The sequence below is a fragment of the Neomonachus schauinslandi genome, chromosome 3 (assembly GCF_002201575.2).
Source record: "Neomonachus schauinslandi chromosome 3, ASM220157v2, whole genome shotgun sequence".
NCBI lineage: Eukaryota > Metazoa > Chordata > Mammalia > Carnivora > Phocidae > Neomonachus > Neomonachus schauinslandi.
Window position 1 is genome coordinate 149018891 of NC_058405.1, and position 21487 is coordinate 149040377.

Genomic DNA, 21487 nt, shown 5'->3' on the forward strand with positions numbered 1-21487 from the left:
GAGAGGCCGAACCTGTCGCTCCGGAAGTGATGTCATCAACACGGTGCCAGCGTTTCGTCGCCAGCGCCTGCTCCTATGGCCCTGGAGGGCGTCACTTTTAACTCAGTACAAACAAAGCGTAAATGTTGTTTTTGTCCGAGATGCAGTGCGTGCACTCATGCGTTACTTTAGACTTACAGGTAGCAAGACTTTTGCAAGGTCACACGGCTAATGATCGATCTAGCGGAGGCCGAACGTAGATTTGCCTGACTACACAGCGTTAAGTTCTGAACACTTCGCTACGTGAAAATTTTGTTTGCCTTTGGCTGGAATTTGGACGCCACTGTGAGGAAAGGATGGTGCAGATTATTCGTCATTCCATTTTAGAGGAACTGTGACCAAATCTAAAGGTTGTTGCCCGAAGTAGCTAATAGTTCAGAAACGGAGTGGAAAGGAGGGACGACGCCACGGACATACTTGTACACGGTTCCGAGGGAACGGAAGTGCTTCCGATCGGACTGTCTAAACCGTCCCTCCCACTTTTTGGAGTAAAGGTGTGGGGATGGCTCGTTTTTGTGATTAAAAAGGGGAAGGAGCTATGGTATATTCATTTACCATGAAAAAATTATATCCTATTTTCGCAATGCATTTCATGGTTTCTGCTTACTATGTACACAACCTTCAGGAAAATATGTACTCATTCTTGGACCTCCTTCAGTCTTTTTTTTCCCTTTCTTTTATTGTATGTGAACTTGTCATTTGTATGAATAGATTTATCCCAAGTCTTTCTTCTGCTAAAGTCCTGCTAGACTTTAAGGTTTTACTAAGCTTACTAAGCAAGGACTTAATATATGCAAGATTGGTTAAGGCTATCACATTAAATCTCTCGAACGGCATGAAGTTCTTGGTATAGAAGATAAAGAAATCTCGGTCGGAAGTCACAGTTACAGTCTAGTGGTAGATAGAAATATATACATTCATAATTACCAAAATGTTGAGAATTTTTTAGGTGAAACATGCTTTCAAAATTTATGTGTGACAATAGTAACCATAATTAGCAATTCACTTACGTTGTGCCAGGTAGTGTCGCAGATTAATTTAATCCTCACTATAATCCTGTGAGGTAATTAGTTACTGTCCTCATTTTACAGATGAGGCAAATGGACCACAGAGTTTGATGATTTGCTGGTCACATAGCTAGTAAACGCAAAGCTATAAGTTAGGCCATCTGGTTCTGGAAACTGTTTCCTTAACTTCTAGAAGATAAAGTAACACTTATTTCCCTAGGAAGTGTGTCTGAGCTAAAAAAAAAAAGGGGGGGGGGGAGAAAAATTAAGACCAAAAGGTTAAGAAAAATTAGTTCTCCTAACTGCATATGATTGGTTAGAGATTATTTTCTATTATATGCTGAAATCTAGTCTGACCATAAAATCTTTCACATCTGGCATTTTCTTGCAATTTGGATTATGTTCAGCAGGTGTGTCTCAATACCCTTCTGTGCAAGAATGTGTCAAGAGTTATCCCTTTTTTATGTGCTGGTATTATTGGTAGATTCCTCATCCAGGCACGTTTGGCTGGTGTTGAGTCTTTTTTTTAAGATTTTATTTATTTATTCATGAGAGACAGAGAGAGAGAGAGAGAAGCAGGCTCCCAAGGAGCAGGGAGCCCGATGCGGGACTCGATCCCAGGACCCCGGGATCATGACCCGAGCCGAAGGCAGACGCTTAACCATCTGAGCCACCCAGGCGCCCCTGGCTGGTGTTGAGTCTTAATGCTGCATTATGTGAAACAGCAAAACTCTAGGACACATTAGGAAGGAATTTTATTCTTCCTTAGATTGATGGCATGTAAGTAGCAGAAAGAAAAGGCACTTATACCAGTACCACATATTTGGCAAGTGAAGGTATACATTTTCCATGTTCTTTATTGTACTAGAGGAGTAATTATTGGTGGAAAGGCACTTATGCTCTCTGAGGCGGGCCTGGGCTTTCATACAGATCACATTATATGATTTGAATGCCACTGGTGGACATTCTCAAAGAAATATGGCTTAACTAATGTAACTTCCACTTGAATTTAGAATCAAAATATGCTCATTTTGTCTTTGCTATTGCCTGCCTAACTTGCCATTTGTAAGTTTTAGAGGAAAGTAATATATAGAAGAATCTTTACAATAATTTCCCAATTACGTCTTACTAAATTGGATTTTATTTTCATTTGTTACTTATTTATTGGGTTCTTTCCTTTGGGCTACAAACTTCATCAGTTGTTAGGGATAAAAGATAAGATCCACTCCCTATCTTCAAGGAATGGGGTCTAATTACAATACAGCATTATTGAAAGTGTACATTGAGAGTGGGGAGTTGCTTGGGGAAGGTGGTATAGCTTGCCACAGAGGTATCCACAGCTTAGCAGGACCTTGGTGTGATTACTGGGTTTCAACATCTGATTTTCTAGGCTTGAAATTGGTTTATCAGATTTGGAGGTGACTGGACTCTGGGGTGCTGAGGCACACAATCTGCTAAGAAACTGCTTTGTAAAAACCATATACTAAGGTGTTAATTTATGAAAAATGTAATGATGAAGGAAGTAGGATACTTAAGCTTGCTGATCCTCACTTTCTCTGTATTGAGCAAATTACGGTGAAAGCCAGATCCAAATTATAACGAGAAGATTGTTTGGTAAATATGGAAAGGAGGCAAAAGAAATGAGTTTGGTGCTTTAAATGGCTAATGTTTCAGGCCTGATGCATCTCTTTTCACCTGAGTCACCTGTTTTACATTCTTCATGGGTTGGATTGTGTTAAAAATACACTTACAAATATCTCTTTGATGTAGAAATTGTTTCATTAATGGTAATACTGTCAATTGGGTCTCATCCTTGGAAAATATTTGCTTTTTTTTCATTTGCTGAGCCATTATGCTTATTTTACAAATTTCAGATGATTTATTTTATTGTGGTAAAATATATGCAACAGTATTTATCATTTTAACCATTTTTAGGTGTACAGTTTGGCATTAAGTTTACTCACACTGTTGTGCAAACATCTTTACCATCCATCTACAAACCTTTTTCACTTTCCCCCACTGAAACTGTACCCATTAAACATAATTTCCCCTTCCTGCCAGCCCCTGGAAACCACCATTATGTCTCTTACTAGTCTAGGTACCTCATATAAGTGGGATCATACAATATTTGTCCTTTTGTGACTGGCTTGTTTCACACAGCAATAATGTCAAGGTTCATCCAATGTGGTAGCATGTCAATTTTTTTTTAAGTGGAGTAACATCCTGTTGTTTGTATATACCACATTTTGTTTATCCATAGACACTTGGGTTGTTTCCACCTTCTAACTATTGTGAATAATGCTTCTATAAACATGGGTTGCACAAATACCTTTTCAAATCCCTGCTTTCACTTCTTTTGGGTATATACCCAGAACTGGGTATATTGCTGGATCATATGGTAATTATTTAATTTTTGAGGAATCACCATACCCATATGATCTTATTTTTCAAGTGTGTGGGGTCTGTGTGTATTTTTGGCAGAGGAGGGAGAGGGTGAATCTTTTTGTTGCTCCCATATAATCCCCAGGACTGTTAAGTACCATAATAGAAACATAGAACTTGATAATTCATAGGAGGGACAAATTTCTCAAAGCAGAATCACTGTATCAGGTTTTCTGTAGTAGGTGGCACACTGGTATTTTCTCAGCAATGCCAGTTATGTCATCTGGCTTCTCTGTTCCTATTTAAAAAATTACAACATGGGAGCACCTGGGTGGCTCAGTTGGTTAAGCGACTGCCTTCAGCTCAGGTCATGATCCTGGAGTCCCGGGATCGAGTCCCACATCGGGCTCCCTGCTCGGCAGGGAGTCTGCTTCTCCCTCTGACCCTCCCCCCTCTCATGTGCTCGCTCTCTCTCTCTCTCTCTCATTCTCACTCTCTCAAATGAATAAATAAAATCTTTAAAAAATAAAAAATTGCAACATGATGATGCATACCTATCTTCTTTTTTTTTTTTTAAAGACTTTATTTGACAGAGAGAGAAGCACAAGCAGGGGGAGCAGGAGAAGGAGAAGCAGGCTCCCTGCTCAGCAGGGAGCCCGATGCGGGACTCGATTCCAGGACCTTGGGATCATGACCTGAGCAGGAGGCAGACACTTAACTGACTGAGCCACCCAGGCGCCCCTTATCTTCTTGATAATACACTCAACAGTTTTTTGCAAAATCTGGACATTTAAAAAAAATGCTGTCGATAGAAATTTATAACTACATAATTGGCAAGTCAGAAATTTTATATACTATAAAATTCCTGCCACATTTTTTAGAGTTCACTCTACAGTGTTAATGATGCAATTTCTTTACTATAGTTCTTATAATTGAGAATTTATTTTTATCAATATAATTATACAGTTAGAGTGAACATAGTGATAAACTTGGCCTATCTGCTAAACTTAGAATTATATAGAAATTTAGTGCTACAGGTTGTCACTTCCATCATCATTAGTTGATTATCAAAGGCTTGAATGAGTCAAGAAATAGAATAAATTACAATGCTGAACATAGACTCCAAATATATTTCTACTAAACTATCTTTTAATTATGAAATATTTCAGATTGTGAAAGTGTCAAGAATACTATAATCAATTTCTGTGAACACAACACTAATTTAAGAGTAATATTATTACCCAATACAGTTGAAGCCTACCGTGTACTACATAACTAAGATATTCAGTATTCTAAATTTGAGTTTATAATTCTCATGTGTTCATTTAAAGTGAAATGAAAAATTTTAAACCCCATATAATAAACTACCTGCTGAATCATTTTTTTAACTGGAACTGAAATTAGGGAGTAAAATAAAAACCTGATATTTCATAACTCTTCTTTTTGACATTAGGCAAAATAAGGGAGAGTTTATCTTTGCTATTCTCTTACCTACCTTCCTTCCCTTCCCAGTGCTACTACAAACTTCCTTTTAGATTATTTTACTTAGACCTGTCTTCCCAGTACTGAACCTGTTTACATTTCCTACAGCCACATGTAATATGCATGTAATTGTTTTGAAAATTACTCTGTCTTGTTAGAAGCATTACAAAACTGCATTGGTCTACGCTGGGTTGCTACATTTGTCTTCTTCAGGATTAGCATGAGAGCATTTTGGGGCTTATTTACTGATGACATATTAATAAAGGAGATATAATATAGGTGAAATATATTGCATGACAATTAAGTTTCAATCTAACAAGATGGGGTTCCACAGTAAAAAGAAATCTTAGACTTGGTTTAATAAATCCATTAAGTATATGAAGGGAAAGCCATCATTTAAAGGCACTACATGTTGAATAGTTGAGGTTTTAGTGACTGTAAGGTGAATCAGTGATATGTGGCTGTTAAAATAGCTAAAATCAGACTACATTAAAAAAAAAAAAAGGATCCAGAACAAGAGAATTGGTACCACTGTAATGACATCACATCTTTTCACCTCTTGTAGTTAGCTCTAATACTATATAATAATAAACTGCAACTCAGAGCAGAATTACCAGGATAGTAGGAGAAATTTGAAACCATATCACATGGAAAATGGTGAAGACCCTGGTAATGTTTACTCAGTGCTATTGGTAACAGTTTAAAAGTTAAACAGTTGAAGAGTTGTGTAGAATAAGGATTAGATTTTGGCTTAATGTAAAATAAGTTATAAATTCCATTACAAAAATGCAGCCTTATAAGTCCTCCTTTATTAGCACTAACACAGAACTGAATGGAGGCATGATGGTTAATGAAAATTCAAGGTAAGGTAAGGAGTTGAAATTATATAGCCTCTAAGGTCTTTTCCAATTCTTAGCATCATAACTCCATAAGGCTAATTCATACAGATATTAGTTAAGGAGATATTGTTATGCCCCTTAGGATCTTTATAGTTTAGTAGTACTTTAGTAAAGTAGTACTTTAGTAAAGACCATAGTGCATTACACCTAAAAATATGGTTCTATGCTTAAGGAAAAAAAGGTGGGGGGGTAGGTCAAAAAGACACAGAAGCCAACTTGGAAATTATGACTGGGAACTTGGACTTCCAATGGCCAAATCTGGAGAACAATTTGAACAAATTAGTAATGATAATAATGAACTATAAACCAAAGAATATCTGTACGTCCAAAATAATGATTGAATAAATAAATGGAGAAGAAAAAAAATCTTCCTTACAGAATTCCAATAAATAAATGTGGAAGGAATAGGGAACTAGAAAACCACCATGGAACTCCACAGTACTAATTGTTGCAGGGAAAATTCACCAATGAATGCTAAAATTAGTGGCACTTATGAACTCATGGCATATTTAGAGACCGCCACTGTTTCCTGATTTGAAATTAGGAGCAATTACAGCACAGCAATTAGTTTTAACCCAAATAATAGTCATTATAGATTTTGTTAAAAAAAAATTTTTTTTTCACATTAAACGATACAAACTTGTGAAACTGGGAAGTTTCCATATTTAATACAACCATTCACCCAGGTGTTAAGACCAAAAAAGCATACACCAAATTTGACCACTTCTTAACCACTTCATCACAGCCATTTTCCTAGTCTGAACTACCTCTTGCCTGTAGTAGTTTCCCAACTATTCTTCCTGCTTCCTATTCCTTTACACTTTATTCTCAACATTAGCCTTTAATCTCCCATGTAAAACTATCCAATGGCTTTGTCAAGCTTAGAAGAAAATTTGCTTATTACCTTGGCCAATAGAACCCTAAATGATCTAACCCTTTCTATTTCTCTGACCTCATTTTTTACCATTCTCATCCTCCTTTATTACTCCTTTCTAGTGTAAAAATCACCTTAGGAACATTAGGGAAGGCTTTCTGAGGTAGGTTCTCCTTTCACCTGCTTAATTTTTTTTTCCATGGCATTTATCACTACATGAAATAATATGTTTTGACTCATTTATTATCTGTTCTCCAATTTGAATGTAAGCTTTTAAGGGAAAAGATTTTGTCTGTCTTACTTACAAACTATAGCCACAATACCTACACTAGACTGGGCCCTCAAATATCTATTGAATAAATATTTTTAAAACATTGGAAGGGTGACAAGTGGGGAAAAAAGCAGAAGGCCTGTATTAACAGAAGCAGATTTCTATCTCTGAAGTCTGTGCAAAAATATAAGCCTTTAAAATGAAGAAAAGCAAAGGAACATTTTTAACTATCGTAATTTTACAAATTCAGTGGCTTAAAAAAACCTTGAAAAATAAATGTGACATTGCTGACTGAATTTGGAGATTATTTGTAATAATCTTACGTGAAAGAAAAGTTTTATTCAAGTATAGATTACTGGTTTAAAAATACATGGGAAAAGATAAACATACAAAAGCATTATCATACAACTGATTTCTAAACTCAGTACTTCTGAAATACAAAACAATGATCATTACCCCCCGAAAGTCAGTTTATTGAATGAAACAAATTGATTTTTCAGTTGGTCTATAACTCTTTTCACTCGGTTTTGTTTACAAATATTACTGGATTTTTCAGTTTCATCCCGTATCAGAACTTTGTTTTTGACATGTTTCCTTCTCAAAGTAGTTATTTCTTGCAATTAATGTCACAAGATTTCAATATGGTTGCTGCTTTGGAAACAGTTACCACTTTGGCTTAATCTACAGTAAGATCCATGTATTGAAAGGCAAAACATTAATGGGCAAAATATGGGGACTGAGAGCAGGGGGTGTAAGAAAAGACAATGTTGTCTTTTACTACAATCCCGCTAAAGAAGACTCCATTATTTACTTTGGTACTACTGCTACAGAAGCAGTTTCTGCCAGACCACAGGTTGGCTAAAATAGTTGTCCATTTTATTTTCCTTTTCTAAACAATAGCAGACTTTAACAATTAGATTATCAACCAAATAAGCAGACAGCTTTAAATTACCATATATTTTAACTGTGTGAAATAAATTATTTTCTTAATTGGATTAGCAGCCTTGTGTCTAGAAAGGCAGCAAAACCCACTCTGCTCCAAAATTAGAAGGCTGACTCAGAGGCTGTTTATAAGATGCCTGGCTGTCTTATCACCAGTCATGAAGGTGGACTTTCATGAACTCAGTAACTTAATAAATGTAAAAATGACTTCATCCTTCAATACAATGTTGAGCCAGCAAAACCAAAAATGCACAATCACAAAGTAGGGATTGCTTTGTATAAAACAAGAGGGAAATATCCTCTTATATACCATAAAAGGAACACATATGGTAATAAAAATGATCTATAATAAACTTGTAAAGAGATGATTCTGGTTTACATGTATGTCTGCTTAAACGGACTGACTGGAAATTTTCTTCTCCTAACATAATGCCCACTTATTATAAGCCAAGCTGGTCTTGGTGTCTTGTAAATCTCTTATTTCCTTGGATTTATCTACTACTATACCCTCACTTTACAGCCATTTAACTTATAAGCTGGGCCTGCCCAGCCTGCCTATAAAGCCTCTCTTCAGAAAGATACCACATGCATTACACAGAGGCATCTTCTAGTAAGTATCTGCACTTCAAAACAGCATATGAAGAACCAGCAACTGGCCCTCCAATGTAAATACTTCTCATTTCACATTATCATGGAAACAGTGCAGTTTACTAACCACTCCTTTCTTACAGAAAACTCAGTAGCTGTAAAAATTTTGTTCCATTCCAAAACATTTCAATACTTATTAATTCCAAAGATCCGAACACCATGTAGCTGTGGCATTTTAGGAATTAGCACACTCAGGAGAGAAGCTGTGTTTAGGATGAAGTGAGTTGGATCATACTTCGTATAGAAACTTGCCAGAAAATATCTGCAGAAATAAAAATTAAAAACATATATAACATGTAAAATTTGTAAAAAATTTAAAGGTAAAAAAGGCCACTGAAACATAAACACCTAAAAGCAGATTCACTTTTGAGCACTAAAATAAGAGTTTTACAGTTTGGGGCCTAAATTAATTTGGGATTTAAAAATTTATTTAACGGAAGCATATATGCACATTTTGCATTTCTGCAATTATGTTAAATGCATTTAAAAGAATGTGCTTGCAGGGCACTGGGTGGCACAGTTGGCTGAGCATCCAGCTCTCAGTTTTGGCTCAGGTCATGATCTCAGTGTTGTGAGATCAAGCCCTGCATCGGGCTCAGCGCTCAGCATGGAGTCTGCTTGGGATTCTCTCTCCCTCTCTCTCTGCCCCTCCTGCTCATGATCTTTCTCTCTCTCCCTCTCCAAAATAAATAAATAAATCTTTAAAAAAAGATGTGTTTGCTACTTAGTATCCTTTAAAGCATAAGTCTTTCAAACTAGGGTTCGTATATTCTCTGAAATTTCAGGTATAGTTTTGTATTTATGTGTATGTTTCTGAAGAGAAGATCCAGATCCAAAGCATCTATCATATTCTCAAAGGGTTTTGTGACCCACCAAAAGGTTAAAAACTACTGCTATATGAAATAAGTCAATCAGAGAAAGACAAGTATCACATGATCTCACTGATATGAGGAATTCTTAATCTTAGGAAACAAACTGAAGGTTGCTGGAGTGGTGGGGGGTGGGAGGGATGGGGTGTCTGGGTGATGGACATTGGGGAGGGTATGTGCTATGGTGAGTGTTATGAATTGTGTAAGACTGATGAATCACAGACCTGTACCTCTGAAGCAAATAATACATTATAGTTAAAAAAAGAAAAAAAAAGAAGATAGTAGGAAGGGGAAAGTGAAGGGGGGCAAATCGGAGGGGGAGACGAACCATGAGACTATGGACTTTGAGAAACAAACTGAGGGTTTTAGAGGGGAGGGTGGTGGGGGATGGGTTAGCCTGGTGATGGGTATTAAGGAAGGCACGTATTGAATGGAGCACTGGGTGTTATACGCAATGAGTCATGGAACACTACATCAAAAACTAATGATGTAATGAATGGTGACTAACATGACAAGATAAAATTAAAAAAAAAAAACTACTGCTATAAGATTGTGAAAATGGGGTATTAGTGCAATTCTGTATCTTTGAAAGAAAACAAATACTTGATTGCCCTTTTGATGTTCTCATTTCCATATTGTAGCTGAATAGGTGGACAACCAGTTTAACTGGAAAACTGAAAGACACTGTTGTAAATTTCCAACTACTTTGCTGTAATTGAACATATGTACACATTCAAAGACATTCAACATCTGATAATTTGTTTTGACAAGCCTAAGCTACCTTTAGGACCATAAATCATCAAGTGAGAATTGTCTAGTTTTTACCCAAGGGTACATCAGAGTGCAGACACATCATCTGGCCACTGAGAGTATCCTAATATAGACAGGATGTAAAGACTAAAACATCATACTTTACTTGATCATAACTAAGAGGTTAGTCTGCATATGGGTGTTTGTCTAATTAGTACTGTTAAGAGGCAGGAAAGTATCCTAATAGCCTTTCATCTAAGTACTGTCATTCATTTCTAATAAGGCGAGAAAAGCATCTTGTGTAATATGGTTAGAAAAGAACAGCTATTTTCAGGTATGACTAAAAACATCACAGAGAGCTATATATATCATTTTCAGAATCATCTAAACGGAGGAATTCTGTAACTTTCCACCTATTTCACAAACTATAATCAGAAAATACTTCTGGAGAATAAACCATATTCTTCAATCTTTTATCTAAATCCTTTCTTCCAACTTTCATATACCTGAAGACTGTTTTTATACTTCCTTCACTGAACAAAATAGGATACATACCACTTGCATTTAGTAAGCTCACTTGATTTCCCATAATCATTATGGGCTTAATGTATAACCTGATATGTTGGAAATAGTAGATCTTCTTGGAATTGCTTCTCGTCATACTGTAACATATGTCCCCCTTTATGTCTTTTAATAAAAACTAACTTTATGTGTAAATTATACGAAAATTACTTGGTTCTTACAAAACCTTGACAACCCTCCAAGGGGATGCAAAACCAAGGTGGGAATTGTGTAATTGCCAGTTGCCAAATTTCCATTTGCCAATTTCCAGTTGTCAAAGGGTATACTGGAAAGAGACCTGTATTGAAGTTTAGGATTTCATCTGGGCTCTGGACTCTAGCTAGATGCAAGATCTGAAATAAGGTAATGCATTTGAGCCTAGTTCTTTATCTAAAAATCTGGGATAACATTGCATGCCCCACCTACCTGACAAATGATGATCAAATAAGAAAATGTGAAAGCACTCTGAAAAGTATCAATATTATATAGATGACTTTAATGTTGTTTCTTCAGTTATATAAGGAATTTAATCACAGAATATTTGAAATCATACCTGTGGGTCAAAAATATATTTTTAGAAATATGGATGTTGTACACAGGTACATCTTAGTTGACAATTTTGTGACAGCTCTTATTGATAATTCAGTATAAATTTCAGCTTTTTACATTAATTATAATGCAATCCTCAACATTTTATAGATGAGGAAACTGAGGCTTTCAAAGAAATGGCCAAAAGTCACCCAGCTAGAAAGCAGTAGAGCTAAAATCCAAATTTAGGGCTGTTTGTATAACTATTGTTCCTGTTATTGCACTTACCTTTGCTATATCATACAAATCATTTATCTCTTGATGTTAATTTTATATGGGGCTGGAATAAAAATTTAAAAAATTTCCTCAAAGTGCTATCAATATAAGAAAAAAGAAACCTATAACTTTATGATCAATTTATTCTTTTCATTTTAAAATGCCTTCCTTTCTCTGTACATCTATCTAAAATCTACCTTCCCCTAAGTCCCAGTTTAAGGAATCCTAATGCCTCCAAGAAGTCTTTCCAGTTACTCCAGACTGCACTGATTTTATCACGGATGCATTACTATATACAAGCTATGTGGTATACAGTGTTTGATCAAGATATACATAAAACATCCATTATATGCATACAACTATACTGAGTGTGGAATTCAAAGCAATCTATACACTTAGAAATTCTTTGCACAAACAAATCATTTATAATAACAGATAATACAAAATGACATAAATAAGGGATATGTAACAACTACTAAAGGAGTTCAAAACAGGTCATTATTACTTAAGGTTGGGTGCTAAGGAAAAGACCTTATTGAGGAGGTAGAATTTAAATCTTGAAAGAAGGATAAATTAAGAAAGAAGATATTTTGGGTAGGAGACATGATTTGAACAAAGGCATAGAACTAGGACTACACATGAAGTTTTCAAGAAATGCTGCTTAGAAGAGCTTGACCACATGGAAGTTGGATGGGGTAAAATATTCACATAAAGGAAAAATGAGGTAGGAACCATTTTGTGAAGGGTCCTGAATATCAGGTAATAGGAGGTAATTTAAGGTTAAATGCTTTACAAATAGATATTATCTCATTTATTTCTTACGCCATCACACTGAGCTATGTACTACTGGCTAGAATTTCATTATGAGCAAACCAAGCAGGTTGAGTGATAAACACAGGATTCAACCCAGGTCTGTTCTATGATGAAAGCCTAACTTCTCTTGTCTATAAACTATACAGCAGTCTCTCCCAAGGAGTTTGAACATCTAAATTGGTGTGTGTGGGGGGGGGAAATGGTCAATGAAATTCATCTGAAATCATCCAAATCCTTGTTTAGGGAGATTAATCTGATGGTGGAATACAGAATAAGATTATGCATTTATCTTTCTTGTAAGCAACTTAAGGATATGAACTAGAATATATTTGACCTGTATATCCTAGAATGTCTAAACATACTGATGGGCACACTATGTTGTCTCTATATATTACTGAGATAAAAAACGGTTTATTACTAGCCTGTTAAAGACTCTGCCTGTATTTCATGCTCTGTGGTAGCTATTCATTGGTAGAGGTTTCAACAAATATGCTGTTTCTAACTGAAATTCAACCTAATAAAAGGACAGCTCCCTCTTATCCAATCTTCTTCATACCTAAAAAATTTCCACCACTTACAGAATTATTGGAGAAATTGTAAAAAACTTCCGTGAAGATGTAAACTGTACTCCATAGTCCAGTTGTTCCCAATGAGTTAGGAGCCTTGCTTTACCCTGGTCAGGAGTTTCAAAAGGTGTTCCTTTTACTGCATGCAAAAATACATACATCCCCTGGAAAACAAGCAAGGAGATATATAAATCAATATCAAATATAAAATTAGTACTTGTCAGCAAGCATTAAGATAGTTCCAGACTGCTTATGATAGTATGGGTGATTCAACTTAACAGCTCAAATTTTAAGCTTTCATATTATTTGTGAAAGGCTGTGGCCAGTTTCTTCAGAGTAAAATAAAACTTCCAGAGGCATATGAATATTATTTGGTGAAAACCAGTAAAAGATCAACTGAAAGTAACCTGTTTTCATCTCCTACTAAATTGAAAATACACAAAAAAATAACATCAGGATTGCTTTATATCATTACATTTAGATTTTCTAATACCTTTCCTATTAGGAAACAGGATTGTCTTTTAATTTTACTTTATTTATCTGACAGAGAGATAGAGCCAAAGAGCACAAGCAGGGGAAGTGGCAGAGGGAGGAGAAGCAGGCTCCCCACTAAGCAGGGGGCCCACCGTGGGGCTCGATCCCAGGACCCTGGGATCATGACCTGAGCTAAAGGCAATAGCTTAACCAAATGGGCCACCCAGGCCCCCAGGAAACAGGAGTATCTTATCCCTGATGTGTAGGAATATTTAGTGTCATATTACTAAATCCGATGATACTTACAAAATGATAAAAACATACATTCATTAAGTAATAATAAAATTTCTGCATCAGGGGAAAATGGTTTTGAAAATCTTTATTAAGACTGTCTGTCTCAACAGTTCTAACACAACAAAGATGGTTACATAGTAGATCTAATGTTCAACTCAATTTGCTTTTAAAATCACCACTGTGCCCCAATAGTGTTTCTTTTGAAGTTAGTTTTTAAGAAGATTTACTTATTTATTTGGGGGGGGGCCAGAAGGAGAGAGAGAAAAGCCAGATGCAGGGCTCAATCCCTGGACCCCGAAATCATGACCTGAGCCAAAATCAAGAGTGAGATGCTTAACTGACTAAGCCATCCAGGTGGCCCTGAAGTTCTTTTTTGAAAGTAAAAAAACATTATTAAATCCATTCTGTCTAGGGATATGTTTGAACATCTAATTTTGTGATTAGGAAAAAAAAACCAATATATATTAGATTTTGTTTCTTTGAGATTATTATTCTATTTAGATCACTGGTAGTACTTCATTGCAGGATCACTGTCTGAGGCACCAGTAACAGAATATTCTTGCCTAAACATTATCATCAGTCTTTCCTCCTAGAGGTCACAAGGAGGTGTCATTTTTGCTTCTCCAACTTTTAATCAATATATGGAAAAAAGAAGAAAAATTAGTGATTTGAAATTTTATATTACTAACTAGGTTAAGAGAGCCATTCTTTTCAAAGCTGAGTCTACTTTCTAGTTATTCCATTAGGCAATTCAAAAGTTGTTTAGCCACAATAACACCAAAGCTATATAGCAATAGACTCATGTTCAATTGGATTTAACTCAAAAAGCATTTAATACGTGGCTTATATGTACAGGACACAGGACATGTATGCCCACATGAAATCGAGTAAGAAATGTTCACAGCCTTGAAAAAAACTCAATCTTCTAAGAGATGGTAAGAAAAAAAAAAAAGATACGCATAAGCAACTAGAATGTAGGGCAGAAACTGCTATCAAAGGTACAGAGCATACAGCCAATGCAGAAGAGGGAAAGGTTCTTTGTCGCTGAGGCAAAAGCTGTGATGCTATCTTGTCAACTATCTCATTCTTGAAGGTTCAGCTCAAATGACAACTCCTTAGTGAAGGCTCCCTCATTAGTAGTAGCCTATATATGCTTGTATAGAATTTTATTGAAAATACTTTTATTTATAGCACAATATATTTTGTTAGACTTTTTGACATGTTTGTTCTCCCATTAGCCTGAATACTTCAGGAACAAGGGCTGGTACACAGCAAGTATTAGATATTAAGCCAAGATGACACTAAGCTAAGGGATGTTTATTCTGTAAGCACAAGGAAACCATTTTCACATGGACTTTACAGGAGGCAATTAAAACAGAAATTGTATGCTTTTAAATTCTGAGGAGTATAGGATCCAAAAAAATTAAGAATCTCTAACCCATGCATGTATTAGAATCATCAAAGAGAAATACAATCCTCTCATTATTTCCTTCAAACTACATGCATCACCAGTGTTTAGAATATTCAAACATAATATCTTATATATCCTTTTCACAAACAGAATAAAATCTTACTGACCATATATCTTCTATCCCATTATTTTTAATAGTTATTCTATAAAATTTAGTGATGGAGGATTTATACCCAAATCAAAAAAATTGGGGAAAAAATATGTAGCTCATGGTTAGCCGTTAATATTTACTGGCGCAAAATGCAGAAAGTCCTCATTCATTTTAAAAGCTAGGCTAACAATTTTGTGAAATATTAATACCTCTAAAAGTGAATTATAGCCACTGTAAAAATGAATAAAAACAATCACTGTAGGTTTCTACTATATGGTTCAGAAAGGCAGACAGTATTTTTTCTAACCATGGATAACAACTAGGTCTATTTTCCCATTTAAAAGCGTTGAGTACGTATTTCACATTTTATTGGTTTAATGTAGTCTGTCTTCAAAAGAAACTAAATTTGGAGTCATGTTAATTGCTACATCAATGGCTGGTAGTTAGGGTTTTAGTGTGGTGAACTAGTAAGTCAGAAGTTCGCTTTCCTTATGCTTTGTCCACACCCATATACTGTGCTTCAAAATCTCAGTCAACTAACTTGAAAACATCTAGGCAAGGGGAGGGGTTTACTTCTAAGTACATTTAATACATGTGCCATTGGAGAAGGAAAAATTATATGACAATACAGACTAATTTAGCAAACATTTACATAGGTCTTTAGAGATATGGGAAATAAAGAGACAAATTCCTAATTATAAAACTATGATAAATACACTTAAAAGAATGCAGCATGGGAGTTTTGTAGCTTCCTGGAGAAGGAGATATTTGAGTAGTTTTCCTGGACAAGTCGCAATCAGCCCAGCAGAGGAGGAGGGGGGGAGGGTAATAAAACAGTGGAAAAAGAGCCTAAGCCAAAGCAAAAAGGTGAGAACAAGATAATTTTCATTATTGTTAAAGCAATACTCATGTTTGGAGATGGGATGAGATAAGATTGAGTCCTTTTCTTGCTTCTGTACTGTTATCAACTGGTCTTATATGCCACATAAGGAACTTGTTATTTTACTATGCATGTAATAAGGAACCACAGAAGGACTTAGAGCATGACTTGAGCATATATGCATTTTGAAAATAACTCTCTGCCAAGTTGGAATGGAGGACGGTAGAGGAACATCAAGGACACCCACCTGAGGAAAAAAATAAGGGCACCAATTATAGCAATGCCAGTGGGGATCAAGTTGAGAGACAGTAAAGCAGTAAAACAGGGCTTTAACTAAATGGATATGGAATACAGAGGAAAAGGAGTTAATCTAAGACTAGAGTGACCATATATACTAGCTAGTATGAATGGTCCTGATTTACACCTATTTTCTTGGAGTAGTTATTACTAGAGCTCCCTTTTACTCTCAGAACAGTGTCAGTTTGGATAATTCATTACATGAATCACTTCACCTTTGACATTCAGCTATCTGGCTTGCCTTACTGGGCAGACAGTGGTGCCTTTAGATTGGATCAGGAACAAAGCCAGAGGAACAGGGTGAGTGGTAAGGGACAGATCAGGAATGAGTTTAATTTATAATTGTTTGGCTTAAGGTACAAGGTGATCTGCCAATTTTAATATGAGCATCATCAATTCTACAGGTAGAAACTGAAAATACAGATAGATGAAGTAATCTTGATAGAATACACAGAATAAAAAGAGATGAAGAAAAGAACCTTGGGGACAGCAATATTTAGGAGAGGAAAACAGAAGGAAGAATGTGCAAGAAAGAGAAAAGGAAAAATTAGAAATATATCTAGGAAAAAGTGATCTCATGGAAGCCAAAGAAAAGGAATTCTGGTAAGAGGGATATAACTCTGGTCAAATATTTCAGAGAAGTCACTACTTAAAAATAGCCCTACCAACGTCCATCGCATAAAATGGACTAAGTGGACATTCATTTATTTTTACCACCACATTATCCTTGTCCTCCTCCAATCAAATTCAAATACTCTTCAGAAAATAGGAAATAAATAATATTAATTTAAAAAATCTATTTCTCCTACATTTTCCTGCCTTAATGGTCCAAGTTCTTCATTTTCTGGATACCTTTAAACAAATACATAATTAATGTGGATTCAATTAAAAGTCTCAACTAATGGATTTCTCCCCTTTCATTCTGCTTTCATAGACTGTTAAAGATAAGAAAGGTCACTATCGGGTTTTTTTTAATCATTTTCCAGGGCTGCATAATATGATCAGTACAATCAACTGAACCTCTGTGGGATACTTTGCAGAACTATCCTATAATACAGAAGAACCACAGTCAACATGAAAAAGCTAAGGCACCATAAGACCCTCCATCACGTAAGATATGATTAAGCTCAAAATTTCTATACTGAAGGACAGTATATGTATACAATTTAGAAAGGATTGAAGTTTAACAAGGATTGAAATCAATGATGGTTATTAATCTCCAGTTAATCAAAAACCATTACTTCTGAAGCATTCTGGTTAATCAATATATTAGTAGCTTGAATTACAGTGTCTTGTAATTTTTGCTAAAATGACCTCCTATTTTCTAGATTCCATAAAACCATAGAGGAAAAAAAAGATCTTACTTAGAAAAAGGGCCCAATGTTTAAATATAAAGTATTAATAGAAAAAATATAATCTTATCCCAGATTAGAATTCTTCAAAATTGTCACATATATTAAAAATCACTAAACTGTACACTTTTAAGTCAGCGAATTTTATATATAATTATGAATTATATCTCAAACTGTTAAACTAAGTCATGTTTTTCTTCTTTATAGCATAAAGCTTTAAGCTTTTAAAAAAAATTATTTAAATACACATAACATAAAATGTACCATTTTAACCACTTTTAAGTGTACAATTCAGTGGTATTAAGTACATTCACATGTGGATGAACACTTGGGTTCATTAAGTACATTCACATTGTTATGCAACCATCACCACCAACCATCTCTACAACTCTTTTCATCTTACAAAACTGAAACTGTACTCATTAAACAGCAACTCCCTATTTCTTCCTCCCTCAGTCCCTGACAAGCACTAAACCTTAGGCTTCTAAGTGCTTAGTATAAAGTAAAATTCTTACCAGATTATGTATAACATTTGTTAAGGTCCAAGCAACAGGAACACTGAAGAAGGGAATACTGAGTAGGACAATATGAAGCAAGCCAACTCCTAATGCATATGTCAGCCACATACCCCGGCTATTCATTACACGGGTATTTGGATTCACCTCACTGTGGGCAACTCCAACATTCATGTTTGCTCTGTAGGAAAGCAATGAAATGAATCAACAATGATATAACTGGAAACCTAAACACTCTTTACTCTGACATGACAAAATAAGTGTTACTAGGATCATTTTTCTCTAGTTGTTCTGAAATAGAACAAACACATCCACCAAAATATGCTATTTGCAGATGCCAATGAAGGCAGTAAATAATTCTTAACATCTGACTTCATGGTAAGACAAACAAGACTTATTTTTATGGCTCTTATTGAAAAAATTAAAATCCCTTTCCTAAAGCTTGTCTTCTATCATGTTGGTTTTACTAAATGAAATAATGGACAGGAAAACTCAAACGGAAAGAGAAAACCTACACTTTCTTATATCATGAAACCAAAGTGAAAGCTCGGGAGCTAAATGTACAAAATAAGACTAATATAAAAAAAGCAAAGCTACAGCATTATTTACAATAGCCAAGATACGGAAGCAACCCAAGTGTTCACCCATATGTGAATGAATAAAGATGTGTGTGTGTGTATGCATATGTATGTATACCAGAGTATTACTTAGCCATAAAAAAGAATGCAATCTTGTCATTTGCAACAACATGGATGGACCTAGAGGATATAATGCTAAGTGAAATAAGTCAGAGAAAGACAAATACCATATGATTTCACTTATATATGGAATTTAAGAATCAAAACAAAGCAAAAAAGAGACCAAAAAACACTCTTAAATACAGAGCACAAACTGGTGGTTGTTGCCAGAGGGGGGGTTGGTGGGGGGGATGGGTGAAATAAAGGGGATTAAGAGTACACTTATCTTGATGAGAATTGTTAAATCATTATATTGTACACCTGACACTAATATAAGTTTAATTATACTTGAATTAAAGACAAAAAAAGGCAACGTGGATCCACCCAGTCTATTCTGAGTAGCCAGATTCTTGTATCTAATGTAATGTTTCCAAAGAGTGGTCAGGTTCAAATCACTTCTTTTTAAATACTGAACCTGGGAGGAACATAATGTGGCGAAAAATTTACATGGTCCAGGGATAAGGTTTGTTTCTCAATCTCATGATACAATAAGGTTAAAACAATGAGTCTTTCCTCCTTTAACTCTTCAACTCCCCTAAAAATTTCGGGTCTTTTTTTTTCTTTTGCTAAGTTTTTCCCTTTATTGCATTCAAAATGAACACCAAAGGAAGAAAGGATATTAGTTCCCAGTTATTTTAAGGCTGACGTTTCCTTGGTTCTAAGAATCCCTCGAACAAAGTACAGCTGTCCTGAAGAATACCTATCATCCCCAGTAAAAACCAACCAGTGAGACTGAAAGGGGGGTGGCATGGTTAGAGTATATTTGGAACAGGTCTGATTTATTAGTACATGAACCCTCCCTATTATGGAGTTGGCATTAAAAGAGTAATTTCTCATAAACCCATCCAACAAGTGTTTCCGGAGTAAAATGTCGCATTCTCTCTCCAAAAATCTACGGAACACGCATCAAGGCTTATGATGACGAAAGCTGGTTACACTAACAAGACACAAATGTCTCAAGTTAACGTGTGCAAATATTTCTTCTAATTTAAGTATCTATTTTACATCATACATTCTTTTCATTAAGCTATAGGTTATACTTAGAAGATGCCAAAACTCAAGATACTTTTCCCATTTCCCACAGAATGGAAAGAAAAAAAATAAAGCTCGGAAGAGGCTTAAAATTTCTATCTGAGCTGGAAGGCAAAGCTGGTGTGGTACTGACCCTACCCCAGTTCAGAAAACCTTCCCAAGGAGTCTGCCGCGCCACTTCAGGACTGGCAAACAATGACTTCCGACTGTGAAGAGCCTCTCGGCTCTGCCTAGGCGAGTGTCTCGAGGACGGCGACCGGTCCTTTTGGGGACTTCCTCGCGAGCCAGAAAATCACGGGCAGCCCCTACCGCCGCAGCGCCCCCCCACTCGCCCCTTCCCTCTCGGAGCTGCACATCCCACCAGTACCAGGGCAAGACGACGAGGATTTGGGGGCAAGCCTCGGGGGCCACTTGGTCCGCACCAGTAGAGCGGGAGCCGCGGACGCAGCCGTAGTCCACTTTTTCCCCTCAAGCCTACCCTGGCCCGCCAACAGTGCCTTACCGCCGCAGACAGCAGCACATCCCCTACAGACGTTCATGCCCACTCACCCGCCGCCCACTCCCGGCGGCCAGCTCGGAACACAACCAACTCCGCGGCGACGGCGTCTCTTCAAGGCCGAAAGCCTAACATCAGCCTCAGAACAGCGCAGCGCAGCTTGCGGAAGCGTTCAGAGCCGAAAGCGCCGCCAAGGCATTGGCTGCGGGCAGCGCCAATCCCACGTTCCCCGGGCAGGGCGGGACTAAGTGCTGCGCGCCTAGTGCCCGCCCAGTCGCGCGCTGGGGGCGAGTCCGGGATCCGCGAGGTTGGGCCTGTGAGCTCGGCGGGACGCTGGCCGGTCCGCTAGTGGATGGTTCGCGCGAGCAAGAAGGTAGTGTTGTGTGCCTAACGGGCATTCATTCTTATCTTCTCGTAGTCTCGAGAGTCCCTTACCTTCAACTTGTCCCGTTTGCCGTGAAAGCGCCACTGGCAGCCTTGCCCCCTGCCCGCTCCGCCCGCCCCCTCGCGAAGAAGGGGCGGGAAGCGGACGAAGCCGGGCTCATGGGCGCGCACGCGTGGAGAGCGGTGTTTAAGCAGGGCTCGGTCGGTTTCTCTCTGGTGTGGCCATTCCTAACTAAATCGTGCTTGAGCCTTTGTTACAGCCCATTTCCCAGAACCGTCTGAGTGCAGGATTTGAAGTTGTTTGCCGGGCAGACATTTTAACTCCGGACAGCCATAACTCGTGAATGTAGTATATATTGTATGTTGTGGCGACATACAAGTGATGCAGGCAAACTCTCACTTAACCATGATTTTTACTGGTGTCATTTTGGGTTTACCCACACGTTGAAGAGAGGCATCTGTATGACATGCTGAGGAAGTGTGAATTCCAAAAATTGATCTTATTTGAGAATGGAGAGAAAAGGTCAGATTATTTGGAATTATCTTTGAAATCGAAT

At 36.9% G+C, this 21487-nt stretch overlaps 1 protein-coding gene across 4 annotated transcripts; it reads right to left on the reverse strand.

Moving 5' to 3' along the window:
* Window positions 1-7382: 7382 nt before the first annotated feature.
* Window positions 7383-20711, reverse strand: ORMDL1 (ORMDL sphingolipid biosynthesis regulator 1). Of its 4 annotated transcripts, none has more exons than XR_002481065.1 (5): window positions 20553-20711; window positions 18282-18462; window positions 12920-13071; window positions 11151-11277; window positions 8730-8806 (listed from the first exon to the last, which is right to left on the reverse strand). XR_002481065.1 is itself a non-coding variant. In XM_044913363.1 (5 exons), the coding sequence occupies exons 1-4, from the start codon at window positions 20570-20572 to the stop codon at window positions 11583-11585; spliced, it is 363 nt and encodes a 120-aa protein (XP_044769298.1). In that variant the 5' UTR covers window positions 20573-20711; the 3' UTR covers window positions 8740-8806; window positions 11541-11582. The 4 variants fall into 4 exon arrangements, 3 of the variants coding, with proteins under 3 accessions (XP_021558511.1, XP_021558510.1, XP_044769298.1); XM_044913363.1 differs by lacking the exon at window positions 11151-11277 and adding an exon at window positions 11541-11592 and having other exon boundaries at window positions 8740-8806; XM_021702836.1 differs by lacking the exon at window positions 11151-11277 and having other exon boundaries at window positions 7383-8806; window positions 20600-20711.
* Window positions 20712-21487: the final 776 nt, after the last annotated feature.